At 38.6% G+C, this 18,497-nt stretch overlaps 1 protein-coding gene across 2 annotated transcripts; it reads right to left on the reverse strand.

The window, feature by feature from the left end:
- Positions 1-285: 285 nt before the first annotated feature.
- Positions 286-17,606, reverse strand: LOC116780488 (fructose-1,6-bisphosphatase isozyme 2). 2 transcript variants are annotated; one of them, XM_032675581.1, is made up of 7 exons: positions 17,331-17,600; positions 14,570-14,732; positions 13,578-13,670; positions 7,940-8,080; positions 6,583-6,720; positions 3,853-3,972; positions 286-753 (listed from the first exon to the last, which is right to left on the reverse strand). In XM_032675581.1, exons 1-7 carry the CDS (start codon positions 17,501-17,503, stop codon positions 559-561), a joined length of 1,023 nt encoding a protein of 340 aa, XP_032531472.1. In that variant the 5' UTR covers positions 17,504-17,600; the 3' UTR covers positions 286-558. The 2 variants fall into 2 exon arrangements, with proteins under 2 accessions (XP_032531472.1, XP_032531473.1); XM_032675582.1 differs by having other exon boundaries at positions 551-753; positions 3,947-3,972; positions 17,331-17,606.
- Positions 17,607-18,497: the final 891 nt, after the last annotated feature.

An 18,497-nucleotide genomic window follows, 5' to 3' on the forward strand; every position in this document is an offset into this window, starting at 1 on the left:
ATGAGAAATGAAATACCTTGGCAACATTGCAGCCTTTTCATCTCTATTCGTTACCTAAGGCACATATAATTTGGAGCTTAAAATGCCTCTGTTTCAGACAGCATGAGACTTTTGCTCTTCTTAGGGCTGTCAAAATAAAAAGGATCAGCAAGAAAGCCTCTGGCAGAAAATCCGGATAAGGGCATTGCAAATATTGATGAGGAAATCCTGTTTCAAATTACACCATCCATGCAATGTCAGATGTAAAGCTTCAGATCAAATGGGGACACTGACACAATTCACTTCTTTTTGTTACTATTATATAAATTAGTTTCTGTTTGGAATCAGGACTCCATCTCTACATTTGCACTGCATAAATCAGAGTAAAAGGATTTCTACATTTTCCTGCAAGGAGAAATTAAATTTTTGCTTTTTTCTCCATCAACTATTTTCACTATTTTTCTTGTTCACATAAAACGGGACTTTCACTGTGTTAATTGCTAGAATCCACCATCTTGAAATGTATGGCTTTTCTTGTAGACCGAAAATGGATGATCAAGGTCTGATGTGGAAAAGCCTTTAGCTGCTCTTCTTGTGTTTCTGTACACAAGCAAGGTATTCTTGCACATCATCTGGAGAGCCAAGTATAAGAGGAACTCTCTGATGAATATTCTCAGGTTTCACATCCAACACTGCTTCGGTCCCTGTAGTTGCCATCCCACCCGCTTGCTCAATGATGAAAGCCATAGGGTTGCATTCATAGAGAAGTCGGAGCTAGAAAGAAAGAGGAAACACATGATTGCCTTTGGGGGAAATTATATCAAAAGATTTACCAAAACCCAGCCTTCCTTTTGTGATTTTGGAAAATTTTGTACCAAACTTCAGGTGACCTACGTAGCAGTGTCTCTCAAGTCAGGCCCTTCTTCTTTACTCTTCTCTTCTCACCTTATACCAACCCTGCATCCAAGCATCACCACTCTTGTTTCCAAGCTGACATACTGATGTGCAGCACCAGTGAAACTGTATTTTGTCAAAAATGTCAAAAGTAACTGGCCCACAGATATCAGCAAAACAGTTAAGCCAGCTAAGTTAATAGTACTGGGAAAAAAAAAGCCAAAGTGTCTTCCTTTATCTGCTACCTTAGAGCTTGGGACAATTGTGTTATGTTTGGTCAGGATATTTTAGAGTTTGAAACTTGATGCTCCCAGCTTCAAATTTCAGGTATTGATTGCTTCTCTTCAGAAATATGCATAGATCTTAGTGGCCTGAACTCACCCAGATGGTGGCTGTGTTTTCAGAAGTAAATGTAGTTATTATTAAAAGCAAATTTCCCCTTTTAGGTTGGACCCTGATATCTGTTTACATTTTCTAAAATATTACCTCTTGGGATGACTGTGCTCTGGTGGAATGAAAACTGATTTGGGACATATGCCAAAAGTTTCTGTGTTTAAATGGGCATAGATGATAGCTGGTCATTTTTTGAGACATTATTTCTGTAGATTTATTTGTGAAGTGCTCATGTAGAACTATTAGTACACATTTTGTTTAAAGGGCTCTTCATATGTGCAAAAGAGAGAATGTTTTCTGGGGAAAAGGAAGTGCAACAGAATGCAACTCTATCAAGACAGAGAAATGGGTTAAACACAGGACTTCACTACCCATCATGTCTTTAGCACACTGTAATAAAACCATAATATACCACAAGCTTAAATAGTGTCATTCTTATCTTTAAATCCCACTGAAGTGCTACTTCTGGTACAAGGACTCCATCTGACTGGCAACATAAGACCAATAGCCTTTACTGTTCTTCTTATTGCTTGGCCCACTTTTGGAAGATCGTTATCAGAAAACAAAAGTGGTATCACCATGGAACCACATGTCGCATTTCTTGTTGTTTAACTGTGATTATGCAACTTAAGGAAAGAAGTTTTTCTTCAGGTAGCAGTGCAATTGCACTTAAGGATCTTCAGGTGGGCTCTGTCTTCAGATAGGTTTAACAATTTTTCACCTGATAAGAACTATAAGCCTTCAATTCATAAAAAATATTATGCAGCATACCTGATTTGAAACCTATTTGTTGGCCATTTCTGTACCATTTATTGAGCATTTTGTTCTCTTTCTTTAACTTAGAGAAGGAGCTGTATATGTTAGGGCCTACATGCATGTCATTTTCATTTGCTCTAAAGACTTTTCATCAATCAATTCCAGTGACATTTGATTTCTTTCAGCTCTCTAACCAAGTGCATAGAATGTCTTTCAGGGGAATGATGATCAGGGCACCTGCCACAAAGGCATTATTTATTCAACAAGAAAAGACTTATGTGAAAAGAACTATGTAGACCTGCACTCTGAGAAGCAAAGAAGAAAATTTTTATTTGTAACGACAGCATAGTTTTGCTTCTCTCATCATCTCCCTATGATGGCTGTGCAAGCCAGAGCAATCCAACAGTGAATATAAGTTAACTCATGAGGAAATATTAATTTCTATAAAATTATATAGGTAATTTGTTAATTTGTTCTTTTGTTCTGTTTCTCTTTTCTTTCTCTTCAGATTTAGTGCAGGTTTCAAAACAAAAATTTTAATTTGAAGAGGCCAGTTAGTAAACCCACTTTTCTCACACAGAGTAGATTCCTTTTCTGTCTCTTGCTCTGATGCACAAACAGATCCACATAGTTTGATGAGGGCTTTTTTTTGGTGGTTTTTTTTTTTTCCCTGGGATGATGATTCAAATATTTAAAACAATTTTGCCTGGACAAACATGCAGACATTTTCAGTTATATATGTTGAAGAGAATTCTTTTTCAGTTTTTACTATGAAGACCACTTGGATCTGCTGGTATTATGGTAAATACAAATTCACCACGATGGAACCAGTAGTCAACTGTCCCTAAAGACCGTAGACATCAGGATGTTCTGATACGAGTGTGGGAGATGGGGTAAATAAACTTATGAGGGCAGATTCCTCCACATAATAGCCAGTTTAAAACCAAAAGGTTTTAAATATGGTGTAGATAGGGAAAAAAGGTGGTTTTGGAGTCAGAATGCCATGACCAATCTGTTATGCACTGAGCCAATTTTTCCTAAGGATAACCTGCAGGTTACTGGTGGTCCACAAATCATCTGTATGACCGTGGCTCTTTTAAAATATATTTGTTTAGAAATTTGATAATGAGGGTATATAATGTTGCAGGAGAAAAGGTGAGATTGACTATGGTTCATGGCCCATTCAGAGACTCACTGCATTGCATTGCACCTCATAAAGTCACAGTGTGTTTTGTACAGGTGTTCAAATGGGAAACCACCTTCTACCAAAATACTGATATCAGCATGCATGAAACTCATCTTCCAATGACAGAGTTTTTCTGAGCAGGTATTAGAAGCCTGCATTTGCAGAGGTGGTGATAGTAAGCTCAGTGGCCTTTGGAAACATTACGTAGGAAAACTTGGTTTCCCACCATTGGACAAAACCCTCTCTGGAGTTCAGCATATCCCACCTGTTTGTGGGATAATTTCAGTTGCCAGTTTAAAGTGTAGAGGTCTTCCTTAGGTCTGTCTTGTATCTGCCAGTTATGCACAGATATGTCAGTGGGTTTCTATGGTACTCAGATGTTTATCTTTAGAAAAACTGAAGTCCTTGGTTGCAGTGAAAATCATTTGAGTAGTTTGTAATATAAAAGTACACAGGAAGATTTATGGCCTAAATTGGCAATTGCCTAAATTTCTTGCCTAGACTGGATGGCCAACCATTATATCCATTAATAATTTTTTTCAGAGATGGAAAATTATTATCTGTTGATTTACCTAAACTATTCTTTTACACCTCTGGTAGTACCAGAGGTATTAGGTTGGCAGAACAGAAGTATAACTATATACCTTTCCTTTAGGACTCTTCTTATTAGCAGGATACATGAAGATCCCACCATACATCAATGTACGGTGAACATCAGCTACCATGGAGCCCACGTACCTGGCACCATATGGGGAACTGCCATCCTGAAAAACATACAGTAAAACATTATATTTACCAGGCTAGACAGCTAGTAACATGGCAAAATGTAATTTTTTTTTTTATAGAACAGAAAGAAAAACTGCTTAAATCAGTGGCTGCTTATGGATACTGTAAATACAAAAACCAGCCTGAAGTGTAGCCTTTTGTAAGATGTAGTGATCATCTACAGGGTTCTCAAATAAGTGTTTTGAAAAGGTGTATTCAGAGTGTGCAAACTGGGGTGTCTGTAATTTGAGTGCACAACTTAGAATCAACCCCCAAGCTATGAAAAAAAAAGGGAGTGAAAACTTCTTCACATTAACAGCACAAGGTACATATTTGATTTTTGATTCTTCGCTGGTTCCTAAGCCAGAGCATGAAGAGGGATGCCACTTTTTACTACATGTCCAGACGATTCCCAGAGGACTCCAACTTTTACCTTCTAGCTTATTTGATAATGGTGAAATTGGTCATAGCATTCATTCTACAGTTTAGCTTGAGAAATAGCAATTCATTCATGTAGTTTTCCTTGCTCTTAGCTCAGATATTGATGTTGTTGAAGGACAGGTCACTCTAGCAATAGTTATCAGGGAAGCATTCATGTCAGTCTCAGGTTTGCTGGTCATAAGAATGATAAGGCAGGAAATGTAGAAGACAAGCAAGGTGTCTTGAACAAATAGAAGCACATACAGTAGACCAAATGCACATTTAATACACATGCATATTTATGTATTGCAATGCTAAAAGTTTGAAAAGATATCTGCATGGGGTTTTTTGTCTGGATCAGTTTTCTAATAAAAGATCTTAGTGCTTTCTAGAAAGTTCGGCCTGTGCTGATACTGGGTCCAGAGAAGCACTTGTTCAGCAATGCCAGGTCCAAGACCTTCAGATATCATGTTAGTCACACTTCCCCAAAAAATCACAAGGTTAGCTGGTAGAAAAAACACCTTGGAAGAAAACACACAAATAGAAAAAAATATTGTTCTATATTAAAATCACTTTTCCAAATTGTTCTATGCAACTGTGAAGTTTTGATAATTATTCTCTTTTAAAATGGGAAGAGATTCTCATGAAATCACACATTATAATGCAACAGAACACTAGGAAGTTGAGTCTTAAAATGAGTAATCATATAACTCAGGTATTTCATACAGCTGATAGTAAAACTGGAAGACAGACCTCTTCCAGCCTATGTAATAACATAGGAGAACATTAGGAGAACTATAAAAAAATCAGAAGAAAACAATACAAACTGTGGTAGATGCGATGGATGAGACACAGCCTGGAGCTTTTATACTGAGTTTTGTTTAAAACTGGTCCTGTTACTTTAAGGCACCAACGAACAATACTTTTAAGTGTTTGCTCCCTTGTTTTTCATAGTTTACACTCAAATAATTGCATATTCATAGTTTCTCCATCACACTGTTTGCATTTGTGACATTACAATTGTGAAAATTTTACATCAGAAGAAAACAACACCTCACAACATATTAAAGAGAGATCTAAGCAAGTTTGCCATTAAAGTCTGCAAAAGATGTGATAACAGTCTCAAAATACCTTTAAAAATACTATCAAAAGAAGAACTCTCTTTTATAGTTTCAAAAGGTAATGAACGAAGTCTTAAAAAAAGTTTGTTTAACATTAAGAAAAGTCATAACATATCAACAATAAGCAGCCCCTGAAACAGATTGCTAAGGATTGCTTCTATGACATTATCAAATACGGAGTCTGGAACTCACAGTTATAAAATCTACTCAGCATGAGCTGCACAGCTGTTCCACCTGTGAACAAATCATCAGACATGTTTGGAATATACCGGATTTCCTATTCACATGCAGATTATTTACACAATTTAAGTGTGAACATGGGCAGTATTGTGTGAAAGACCCTTTGTGGGTCCCCTTCCAACTCAGGACGTTCTAAGTTAATGCAATACCACTGACAATTTTAGTTGCTTCTTACCCTGACAGAAACACACTTTCTTAAAACACACTACTGAGACTGTGCTGAGAAAAAGATACAAGACAAATTTCTCCATTCTGTTAAGGTTATTGCTTGACCCACAGACTGAAATAAAATTTTTTACTTCTCTTGGCTTCTAGTGGCCAGATTAATATAGGGTGAGTGATCTGTCTGAATAAGAAGGTGTTGTCCCATGCTCCACACGTCAATTCCTCCTCAAGTCCCATGCAGGGTTATGATGCCACCCAAATTGCTGCAATCACCTTCTAGGCAGTATGTGGAATCTAGCCCTAAGTGCCCAGCTGCACACGACTGAACTGCATATTCATATAAAGCTAGAAAACAACCATACACTCTAACTTGGCTAGCACAGTTTCAGAGCTTTGTTGAAAAATCTAGTTCTTCAGTACATTTTTGTTCACACATTGATGAACAAGCTATGATTTTATTTACTGAAATATAAGTCACAAAAGATGTCAGGACACCAAAAAAAAAAATTAGATATATATCCAAAATTAATTTGATGGTATGAAAGGGTTAAATGGGTCTGAACTCAGGGAGGCCTTCAAATCCTTTCCCATCAGCCAAGACTGCATGGAATGCAGTGCTTGCCAGTGCACAGTACATTGGGTACAATGCTAATATTTTCTTACCTCAGGGAATTTCTTCTTTTGTAAATATTCTGTCATTGCAGGATCAAAATACTTTGCATAACCTTCATTGAGACTGTATACCTTCCCCTTCTTCTTGATTTTAACATCTCTGTCCACTAAAATAAATTCACCAAGGCCCTGCAGGACAGGATAGATGAGGTATTAGCAAGCAGCAGAAAATTTTGTTGACTTTCTGTAACAGTTGTCACACTGGATGAGACAGAAATGCTAGAACAGCTTCTTCCTTCCAGCACCAGTCTGGTGTATAATCCCACAGTATTTCAAAAACAGCAGAAAGCAAAATATCTGCATTAAGTTAATGAAAACTTGTCACATTAGTACTACAAACAAAAAGCAAACCGACTGTAATAGTTAGCATATCAAAGAAACACCAGTCAGCTCTGAGAGTGGATGGATCATGAATCTCTGTCTACAATTCATAAGGTTGCAAATTAAGAAATTATACTGTCTTGTGATTTTTTAACTCTTCTTGCCTGTCTTGTCTAAATATGTTGAAGTGAATGTGGTCAGCTACCTCCAGGTGTTGCTGTCTGCAGTTTGAGTTCAACATCCATGTTCTCTTTCTCTTTCTTTTACTAGAACAGTTCAACTCCCAGTTCTTTCCACTTTGAATGAGACTATTTATGAAGGTTAAAAGAAGTTTTGATAATAATGCATCCTTTTATATATAAAAAAGCAAACCCCAACCCTCCTACGTTATTGTCCACATCTAAAGCTGCTTTTACAAATGAATGATCTTCCTGTACTCCCACAGTAATACTCGTTTGGCTCCTGGGCTGGGCACCAAAGAGTGGCACATGTCCAGTTGCATAGGCATGGTTTTGCATGTGCTTTTGCAAATTTTGGGACATGCAGCTTAGGGGACAGCAATAAAACTAAACTGCATTCAAGAAATCAAACATCACTGTACATGAACTATATAAAAAAAATGGCCCTTGCCTCAGGCTAAATAGTGAACATATTGATATTTTTCATCAGACAGAAAAATCAAGGAAATATAAAAGTGGAGTACTTTAAGTAGAGGCAAAGGCACTATTCAGATTAAATTTGCTTAAGTGTTGTTTTGAATGAACAGGGTTTCAAACGCTTAACAAAGAATTTAACTTAATTTGCCCTCTATTGAGTAGAAAAAAACCAAACGGGTATTGCAACCAACATGGTCATTCATGTATTATTAAACAAATATTTGTAAAGAGGAGATGGGATGCTCCAGGCCATGAAAAAAGAATTGCACAGAGTGTGTAGATTACAGAGACAAGGACTAACAAAAATAAGTAAAGCCAAGCACAGAAAACTCTAAAAGATAGTGGCAATGTGAGTAACACCATGACTGTACCGGATCAAGCATGAAGCAGTCCACTCCTTGCCCTGTGGAGAGGGCAACCAGTGTAGCACTACCATACAGGGCATAGCCTGCAGCAACAATATTCCGTCCAGGCTGTAAAGCATCTTTTTCAGAGGGCTCATCATCTGTTTCCTGAGGAAAAATTGCCATTGGACTGAAGGTTAAATTCTGATGATGAACGCTAAAGTCAATATTTCAACAATAATATGACAGATTTCCTTTTTGTGCCTATGCAGGCCTTTGAAACAACAAAATAGAGATTGTTCCCGCTAGTTCAGAGCAAGTTTGATACAAGTACATGTGCATGCTGTGACAGGACGTTTAGAGTTTGTTATTTTATACATGTCACACAATCAATACGTCACCTGCAAGAAAGTTGACACCTTAGCATTACAGCCCAGGCTAATAATTCGAGATCATCAGAAATCTGAGACCAAACAGAGGTACTAATTTTCTGTAAATATAACATAAGCTATCATACTGATGCGCCTCAGAGGGAATTACTGAGAGATAAATGTTGTAATTAACCTTACAGACAAAATGTTTCAAATAATACAGAATAAAAAGGTAGATAGTGCAACATGATGAAACAAAGTTTGTGTGCTGGTCTCTGCTAGTGAAGAGATAGTTAACTGAAGGGATATAAATGTTCATATTGTATATGAAATAGCGAATGTATTTGATGATGTGAAGTGTGCATGTGTGGAGATATGCATATATAACTCTATGTAGAACATACATGGCATTTTACTTCACACTTTTATTCAATTTCCAACACTAACATTTGGATTTGGCTCTTTGGTTATCACTGAACTTCAGTAGCCCAAGCAGACCTGGTGTAAATATTTCCAGCCAGCTCTAGGGTTGTGTCTCAGCTACAGCTTAAAAGAGTTTGTCTGGCAGGGTAAGGAGAACAGCCAAGAGTACTTGGGAAGGCTCGTTTCAGCCTTCACCTCCTGCAACCACAAAATGGGTATGCTTCATACTAATATTTACTTAAAACCTTGCCAGTTGTGGTGGGTTTTCTGTGTGTGTTTTGATGGTGGTCCATGAGGAATTAAAATGAGAATCTCTCTCCTTTCTTCAGGCCCTGGTTTAGTATTTTATTATCTCAAACTCAGACAGTTTCTCAGTGATTGCATGGGCTTAATTAGATTGAGTAGCAGCTCAACAGAAATGGAAGGCCTAGCCCAGAATATCTGCCTAAAAAAATAAAAATCAGTGAAGACTGTCTTGTGTAGAAAATAAAATATTTGATGAATATTGAGTAAATTCTATAAAAAACCAAGAATGCCTTCCATAGACATTTTTCAAAAGAAAATACCTCTCCTTCTACAGAGAAATTCTCTGGTGTGCCCCATAGTAAGGAGCTATCAGGGTGCCCATCAGGGCAAGGTGATCCCATTCATTGTTATATGCCAACATGTAGGGGAAAACTGAGATGTAGGACACTGAAACTACATCTTTCTTGGCATATGAAAACAGTAATTTCACATAAAAATGTTTTTGTTTTCAGCTGAAAGATTTTGCTAGTTTTGTTACTTCACCTACAATTTTTAGCTGTATTTTTCTAAAATATTTTTGTTATTATTATTTGCAAGTTCTTCTGTGGAAAAAAAAATCCAGTTGCCAAACAGCACTTCATAAGAGCTGAAATGCAGCTTGTGTAAATACATGTGGTACACAGTCACTTGAAATTATGTCAGGCTGCTTATTCAGAGAGGTTGTAATGCACATAGTGAAGGAAGACTACTTAAAACTTTTGGTTTCAGAGTTTTGAATATTGATGGATAGTGGCTAATATTTTGCTAAACAATCTTTACAGAACCAACTATTATGCCCTGCATCTCTTTCAAAAATACATTCCCATGGCACATACATCTCAACATCAAAAACAATGGTTGTATAGTAGACAAATTATTTGCACCATTAAATGCAGAGTTAAACATATATTCACATAACTAGTTGCAAACCTATTATGGTTGTCATAGATTTCTGTATGCTTTTCTCATTAAATAAAAAATAATTCTATATAAATGCAGCAAAGAGGTTTGCTTTCTAGAACATGGTACATATACAATATATGTAGCTTTTGTTTATATATGATATTCATTTAAAATGTTTGTATGGCTGAAAAAGTATATATTTGTTGACCATCCTGAAAAAAAACCAGAGGAATCCTCCTTCAGGACATAGGCAGTTGGGCAGAATTCACTTGTTATTCTATTCTTATTCACAACTGTATTTCCAAGACCTAGCTTCCAAAAAGTAGGAAAAAATTTCACTCTGAAACAAACATTTTGCAAAGCTTTAATATGAAAAAACTACAGATCAGCTGATATTTCATTGTTAGGACTGTAGGAGTCCTGTCCTGCCAAGTACTGTGAAACAAACCAGGGGATTAAGCTGGCCAGTCCACTCTGAGAGCTGTTGAGTATTTTCACTTCCTTCAGGTGCACAGATGGATTTCCTTTCTATTATGTTTTGCCTATGATGGTGGTAGTAAATGTCTTTGAAGGTCCTTATGCAAAGTACTAAAATAGGCAGATGGACTGCAGAAAAGCTCTGACAAGCATTGACACAGTCACTTTCACTCATTATTGATGTGAAGTAGATGAAACAAGGTCTGCAGAGTTTGACTATAGGGATACCCTCAGGTGATATCTGAGTTTGAAATTTTTGCATGTATGATTTGCCCAACATCTCATGAAGGAGTTCTCATCAGCACTGGGAGACCTTGGTTTCCAGGTCTCCATTTGTATCATGTGTTTCATAAGTATCCTTTGCGTTTACACTGAATTCGTACACCTTCTCTGTAAGGGACCACATGAAGGGGAGGACATTGTCCTCGTGACAATGAAGGGTAGCAAATAAAATACAGCAGAGGTAGTGGGAAAAGTTCCAAATTAAAACCAGGATGAAATAAAGCAAAAAAGTTTCACAGCATATTCATACAACATGAATTAAGAGTTGTAGATTCAGCTCAGTGGCATGAAAAGTGGGAAGAATCCAAGCAAAACCCACTTATTATCACGACACCCCGACACTCTCGCAACTGAGAGGCCCTCAGTGGCAGCAACCATCAAGGACTTATCCCTCACTGATTCAGCAAGGCTTCTCCCTCAGCCCCACTTTTTGATGTTTCTCATCTTTTTAACACCACCATGTTTCTGAAAGCGAAAGCCAGGTGGAAAATTAAATAAACCTGAGATGGCATTTATTTCCTAGTGGCTTTCTCTAAGAAACTGATGCAGTGCTTTTCTGACAGGAGGGATAGGTACCTTCCACCATGGTGGATTTTCTGGATTGGGAGCAGCCAGAGAACTGGTTTCACCTCTAAATGTATTGGCCAGGTCTGGCCTTTGTATAAAAATGCTTATTACCTTTTTTTTTTTTCCCCTAAAATGAGCCAAAAGTTTCACTTTTGAAGAGTGTGCCTTTGGAAATGAAGGTAAGGTAAGACATGGTAGAAAATGAGTCACGCACTCCTCTGAGAATTGGCAGGTGCCAAATATCAGATAGGTGCTAAGGTTCATCCTTTGGAATTACAATTGTTCTAGCTTTTCCAAAAGGTTGTTCATGAACCTTAAATGGCATGAGATTATGATTTCTATCTTAAGTGATTCTTATCCACCAGGATAAATGGTGGATAAGACTTTTATACTTTTCACGTACCCTTTAGTAATAACCAATAAAGCACTGATTTTTATTTAATAATTTCAAAGCTTTTGAATTTACTAGTGTTTAAAGGTAATCGTGTTGTTATGATATTGTGTTGTCTGAGATAAAGGCATATTAATTAAGATGTACTTTGTAATTAGCATTCTAATGGAAAGTGTTATGCAAGTGAAAGCCAGGAAATTCAACATTGTTTTCAACTTTCCAGGGAAAACTGAAAATTTTCTTGTAGACTTGTTCTTATAATTGACAAACTGCTTCATCCTAACAGCAGCATTTTCATTTGGATATGAACTATTTGTACAAAGCAATGTAATTTCCTTTTTAGGAAGCACTGAACAGTATCCGCCCACGTGGAAACCAGTAACTTAGAAACAGTATTTACAATAAGTATGTTAACATGTAATACAATTGTGAAAGGATCAGAAAATCATTGGAAATCTTGAGAATTTGGAAATTTGGCAAGTGCTCCTATTTTGAAGCAGAATCTTAGGGAAGACTGGCAGTCCATAGTCTTTACACATATTATAGGTGAGTTCAAGGTGACAGAGAAATTTAATCTGTATTTCAACCTTCTAAACTGTATTAATCACTGGAGACTTGCCTTTGCAGTTACTTGGAGTAAGTTAACACAATATTTCTAAAGAGAAAAACAGTATTTAGTATTTGTAAAATGGTTCTTACCACCCTTAAGAATAGTGGACAATGCAGCTATTGTCTACTGTAAATGTAGGGAGCTGCTGTTGTCATTTGGGTTATCTCTTGAGAGATAAATGAAAAGGGTGGGGGCCCCTTTGCTTACCAAAAGAGCATGTTTCATGGATTGCATCCACACAGATAAGCTTTCTTCCCTGTAAAAAGCAAGATACTGGATGGTACTGCAGGTACTCCGTAGACAGCTATTTCCACAAACCATACCTAGACATCCTCTTAGTGTTGTCTGGCCTGTGCTGCATCTGTGTGTGGGTTTGCACTAACCATTAGCAGTGTGGACAGCCATATGCCAGGGCCTGCCATATGCCAGAACTTGGCTTGTGCCACTACCCTCTTGTCCCTATTTGATTCCCTAGTAGATGCATATTCTCAACAGTAATGGCTAGTGTATTGCCTAAAAGAAAGGTAAAAACCAAGGATTAGCCAGTTGCAAATTATGAGTTAGTAGATGAGACAGACTTTAAAAACATATCTTCACTTGTTTGAAGTGTAGCATTGAAGTCTGCAAAGACTTCTTTGAAGTCACAAGTATTGTAAAATGTTCTTTCACAATAGTAATGGCTGAGGGTCTCCCATAGTCATATGACCATGAGCTCAGCCTTTGGGAAAAACACCAACTGCTGCGAGATTAGCAAACAAATCACAAGACTTGGCATGACTGTAACTATTAACATTTGTAATTGGCTGCACAGCTGATGTTCTGTGCAGCCCCATGGGAGCAAAAGTGCTGGCAGGGCCCCGATGAATGCAGGTGTTTGCTTGCTTCAGCCTCCATCACTACCGTGCTTATAAATTCCCATCTGTAACAGACTTTGCAGCTCATGCTGGGAGGTCACCACACTGCTAACCGTGATATGATCCAGAGCTGCCAGCCCTCCCCAGTCAGTGTCCAAGAGGACAAATACTGTGATTCATCAGCACCAAAAGAGCGAGTCAAGGATCACTGAAGCTAACCAGATGTCCTGGTGGAGAGAGGGTTTTAAGTGCCTGTGTGATTGGAGGAAGGAAGTGCTGCCACCTAACATTTTTGTGGGGTTGGGTGTCCCCTTCCTGGGAATTCAGGCAACATTTTAGCACTCACAGATCTCAAGTGTTACCTCTTCCGCTGTTTCTAAGGCTCCATTTTTCCCCGACACATATAAAGGACCTAGGAAAGAAACTAGGCAAGGTGATGAACCCAAGACATTTTGCTTTCACCAAGTGCATCATGCCATGTGTGCTTCATCCATCCTCTTACCTTTTTGTAGATAGCAAATATAGTTCCTACTGGTGCCAAGCAGTCTATATTGGATGAACCATCAAGGGGGTCAAAGCAAACCACATATTTGCCCTAAGACAGAAGTGGCAAGGAAAGCATTAAATGATGTGTTGTTTTGCATTATTATTTCCTTTTACTTGACAAATCCCATGTCTTTATGGATGCATTTAGTCCTGAAACAGCTCATCAGAGAACTCTGGACTGCTGACCCAGCTGGTTCCGCAGTACAATACTGACTCCCTGAGGGCGTGCCAAAGAAATAGGAGAAGACATGTTTCTGCTCAGACAGCACAAAATCAGATGATAGAAAGGAGCAATCCTCTGCTGCCGAGCAGTGCAAGAAACCGTTTGAAAGCAAAAGGACTGACTCACTCTGGAAGTATGTAACTTCCTCGAGTAAATATGTTTTGTTTTGTTACTTTTAGTTCCAAATGAAAGGATTTCCCTGTGTTGTGAAGTTTGAGGGAAAGAAGGCAGAAAGAAAAAGTCTTTGGGAAAGAGTAGGTTACATCAGCATTAGCAGTATCCCACTGCAATAGAATCCCCTCCTGGGGGAAGCCTGACAAAGCAGTCAAGTGTTTCCTTTGGACGTGTAACATAAAACTCAGTTCTACCAGCCTGTCATCTGATTTTATCTTGCCTAAGTACTAATGTAATTCAAACCCAGGTCAGGCACTGTAATGGTACACTTACACCTGGAATGTGGGATTTGTTAACAAGCTCAAAAAAAATTATTCTCCCTGCTCTGCAAAACTTTAATAATAATTTTATCCTCCACATGTCTTTTAGTTGTTGAAACCATGCCATCCACCACAGTTATTAATCAAAACAACACAGAAATTATGCAAATTTTCTGAATTCCCCTGGGAAGAGTTGGTTTTGGGGCCAAGCCCAGGTTTCATACTTGAAGCAAGACTGCCACCTGCTGCTGCCTGAGCCCATAACCCCCCTGAACGTCGGATTGCACAGACCTGTTTGTCTTTTGGGGTGAGGATGGCCTCTTTGTTCTCCTCTGTGACGAGGACACATGTGCTGTAGGAGGACTGGAGCATATTAATCACCAAGGAGTTGGATAATACATCCAGCTTCTTCACCTCATCACCGGTTACGTTTACAGTGCCAGCTATACCAAACCTACAGAATAGTAAAAATGTCAAGAAACCTGAGGGAGGCCAACATTACGGGTTTTTAGGAAAAAACCAAAACAAGTCAGGGTGGCTCCTTCTTCTCATCTTCCCACACCTTTACCTAATCCATGGATTAAAATACTAAGGTGTATTATAAGACTGTTGCTTCTGCTTGAAAATAAAGCATGCATGAGAAAGAGAAAGGGCGATGGTATAATTTTGGGGCTTTACCCGGGTCCTTTGGCTTCTCCTTGGATGTTCTCCAGGCCAGAAGCAGAGCATACAGCCCAACAAGTAGGGGTCAGGTTTCCCTAGCAGCCCCACAAAGCAGTCAGCACCAGCTTTGAGGAAGTAGAAGGGGTCGTTGGCATCTGCATTATTTTCTGCTGCTGGCTGCTCAGAGCTCTTTCTCCTTTAATCCACATTCACTCAGTCCCCAGCCAGCCCAAAATCAGAAACTTTAAAGACATCCCCAGGTAATTTGCCATACAGAACTGTATCTCAGGATCAAGATCTTTTACATTTTAGCAACGTGCATATTTTAGTAATGTGCTAATGACATAGAAAACAGTATATATGTTTCTGAAATTTCCAATTGACGAAGCACTGCTTAGACCTAATGTGCATAACCTGGGCATCTTAGAAATACAAAAACCATGCAGGGAATAGATAGAGCTTTTTTATTCATGGCGGGGGGGGGGGGGGGGTGAGAAAAAAAGGGAAGGAGAAAGGGGCCAGTGATTAGTCCCTAGGATGATGCTGGTGAGTGGCAGGCCTTAGCTGGGACCAGGGTAGGTGTTTTGTCTTACTCAAAGCTGCTTGAGCTTTTCAGAAGTATTCCATGTTTTGAATACTTCTCTACACTCTATTTTTGAGTGTCAAATTTAGGGTACTAGAAAGGACCATGATTGCCAGGGAGTACTAAGTACATATTCTCCAGTCTGTGTGTTTTCAGGCACAATTTCAGCTCAGATCTATGACTTTTGAATTGAAAATTTGTTAAAAATTCATGTTGAACTCTATAACATTAAAGAAGACACATCACAGGAGGGGCTAGAAAAACCAGATCTCTTTAACTGCACAAATGTAGATGGATGCAAGTCAGTTACCTATGGTGAAAGTTTGCCAAGGGAATTTCTGAAATTTCGTAGTTAGTTTCAGTAATTTAAACAGTGCAAGTTATTTGTTTGTGGTTTGGATACTTTAGATATTTCTGATTCAACATCTGAAGCTTTTGTTTATAGAAAGAAACATTTGCTTCTCAACAAAATGGATCGGTTTTTTTCTGGCTGGAAGAAGGCTATGTGGTTATTCTACCCCTAGTCTACCAAATAGTTTCTCTGTACTTACTAAATACTTCAGACATTGCCTACTGAAAGATAGAAATGACATAAAAGCAACTGTTCTTCTAAGACAGGGAGGTAAAACAGTTGCAACTAGCAAGGACTAAAGCACAGTATAACAGTAAGGGTATAGGAGCCTAATGTTACTGTTAATTCTGAGTCTGCCTCATGTCCTCTCTACTTGCTATGATCTATGCCTGTAAAGTCAGGGTGATAGTGCTGACATTGAATTAATGATTTGCAAAGAGCATTGAGGACTTGGACCGTATAATCAACAGGAGCACAAAAAAGAAAAAAAAAACCAGAGTGTCAGGCATTTTGATGTTTCCAGGGGAAAGAACAAAAAACAACCAACCCAGAACAAATTACAAATATTGACTTTCTTTTACAAATATGTTTCTTGTTTCTTTCATGCGTGCATGTATATACACATACTCAGGCATGCCAAGAAACATATCTTTCAATACATATCAAAACCTTTCTATTTTAAATACATAACTTTAACAGGACATTCCATATCTCTGAAGAGCTTCAGATAGATCACCATTAAAAAACTCAGACTGATGTCTATTTCACCTGGCTGTGAGGAACAGCTCAGAACATTCCTGGCTTTGCTAAGGCAGTTCTTTATTCCATTCGCTACAGAACTAGTTGACAAGTGGTTACATTTGTTTTTCATATAGGGCCCATTAAGACTCCCTGCCCGTAACCCTGATTGAGGGATATTGCTTGAGGAAGGAAGGAGAAATGCACGGCAGCAGAGGGCGTTTCTCACAGGGCTATTGCTTTAGACCATTACATGTACGGCAGACAGTCAGAAAATCAGTTAAGATATAAGAGATAAGACAAGTTCTAATTTGCACAGTTCAGCAGAGGACTTGGATCCTAGAAAATATCACAGTGAGATATTCTACATTAAAAATATCATGGTCTGATTTTCAGCAAATTCACAGGAGATTTAAAAACAGTTCAATATCAACAAGTACAAGAGATAACAAGGTGAGCAGTACATTGAAGTTCTGACTTCCATTTTTAGAGTAAAATACGGCAATTAGTTTAAATGTCTATCTTGTGCCCAATATTAAAAAGCTTCAGAGAGATCTCCTGCTTCCCACTCTTGATAATCCAGGCTCTGACCTCACACAGCTTAAAAAAAGACACTTCCAAAGTATTTGTGAATTGCTGCCCACTCCCCAGCCTTGTTGTGCAAGTAGCTGTCTCTCTATCTCCTCTTCCTCCCTGTATCTCAAGGTAGGACTCACATGTGGGCAAGGCCTGCTTTTCTGACAGCAGAGGAAATGGCCTTTATGGCAGTCAGCATGGAGTTGAGCAGTTGTGTCAGCTCTCCTGTTGCTCCTTTTACACGGCGTCCCTTCTCCATAACAAATCGCGTGAGAGTCAGCATATCCGTTTCGAAAGGGGTTTTGTCGGTCATTTTTACCGGGTAGCAGAGTTCCTATCTGCTCAGCCAGACAAGATGTTCTTTTGCTGTGTTGAGATCCCGGGGAGCTGTTTTATTTTGAGGCAAAGCTCTTGGCTGCATTGCTGGTCAGAATTTATTAAGATGTTTCTGAGACCATGTGATTGAGTGCTCAGAATAACAGCACCCCAGGCAGGCTCCATGGCTCCACTGAGATGCAGAAAAGGAGCCTGAGATGGGACTACAGCTGAGCAGCCACTGCTTGCATGGTCTCCCCACACACTGAAAGTAGCTATGTGCAGAACTAGTTACATATTCTCGTTGTATGTTAGACTGATTATAATGCAAAACTCCTGCTGGCTGATTAGCTGGAAATGGCTTTCCTGTAGATGCTGCTAAGCAATGGGCTCAGCATAACCAAAGCAACGTGCACAAATTGCAATGCATCAGAAATGAGGGCAGTGAAGCTCCCTTACCATAATCCCTGCTTCTTCACCCTCTTTTGGCTGCTAACAAAAAGGAGAGGGGTTTGAAGGGGTACTGCACATCCCAGGGGAATCAATGGGAAGTTCAGGATGCATCTAGACATGCATTTATTAAAGACAGTTTACATTTCAAGTTGGTCTGCTGCAGTCCCTTTTTAACGATTTCATTCCTAGTCTGGTCTGCTCGTAATTATATTATAGAGTTTGGAAGAACAAGAATTATTGGTGAGCTGTGGCTCAACTAGTTACAAAGTAATTATGTCATCAATAATTTACAAATTAGGCTTCTCTGATAAAAACATGTCAGTGTCATAACTCACAAAATGAAATTTTATGTCGGCTTTCATATTGTAGTGCACCATGTAAATATAGGTATGTCCAAATTTGCAATTACGCTGCCAGTAACTCCTCACAAGCAATATACTTGGAGCACATGAAGCTAATGTGAAGTTAGATAGAAATGTCAGTGAACTAGATACATGCTATCTGGAATGCTGGAATTACGGGATTTAATGACAGCACTG

The sequence above is a fragment of the Chiroxiphia lanceolata genome, chromosome Z (genome assembly GCF_009829145.1).
Source record: "Chiroxiphia lanceolata isolate bChiLan1 chromosome Z, bChiLan1.pri, whole genome shotgun sequence".
NCBI classification, from domain to species: domain Eukaryota; kingdom Metazoa; phylum Chordata; class Aves; order Passeriformes; family Pipridae; genus Chiroxiphia; species Chiroxiphia lanceolata.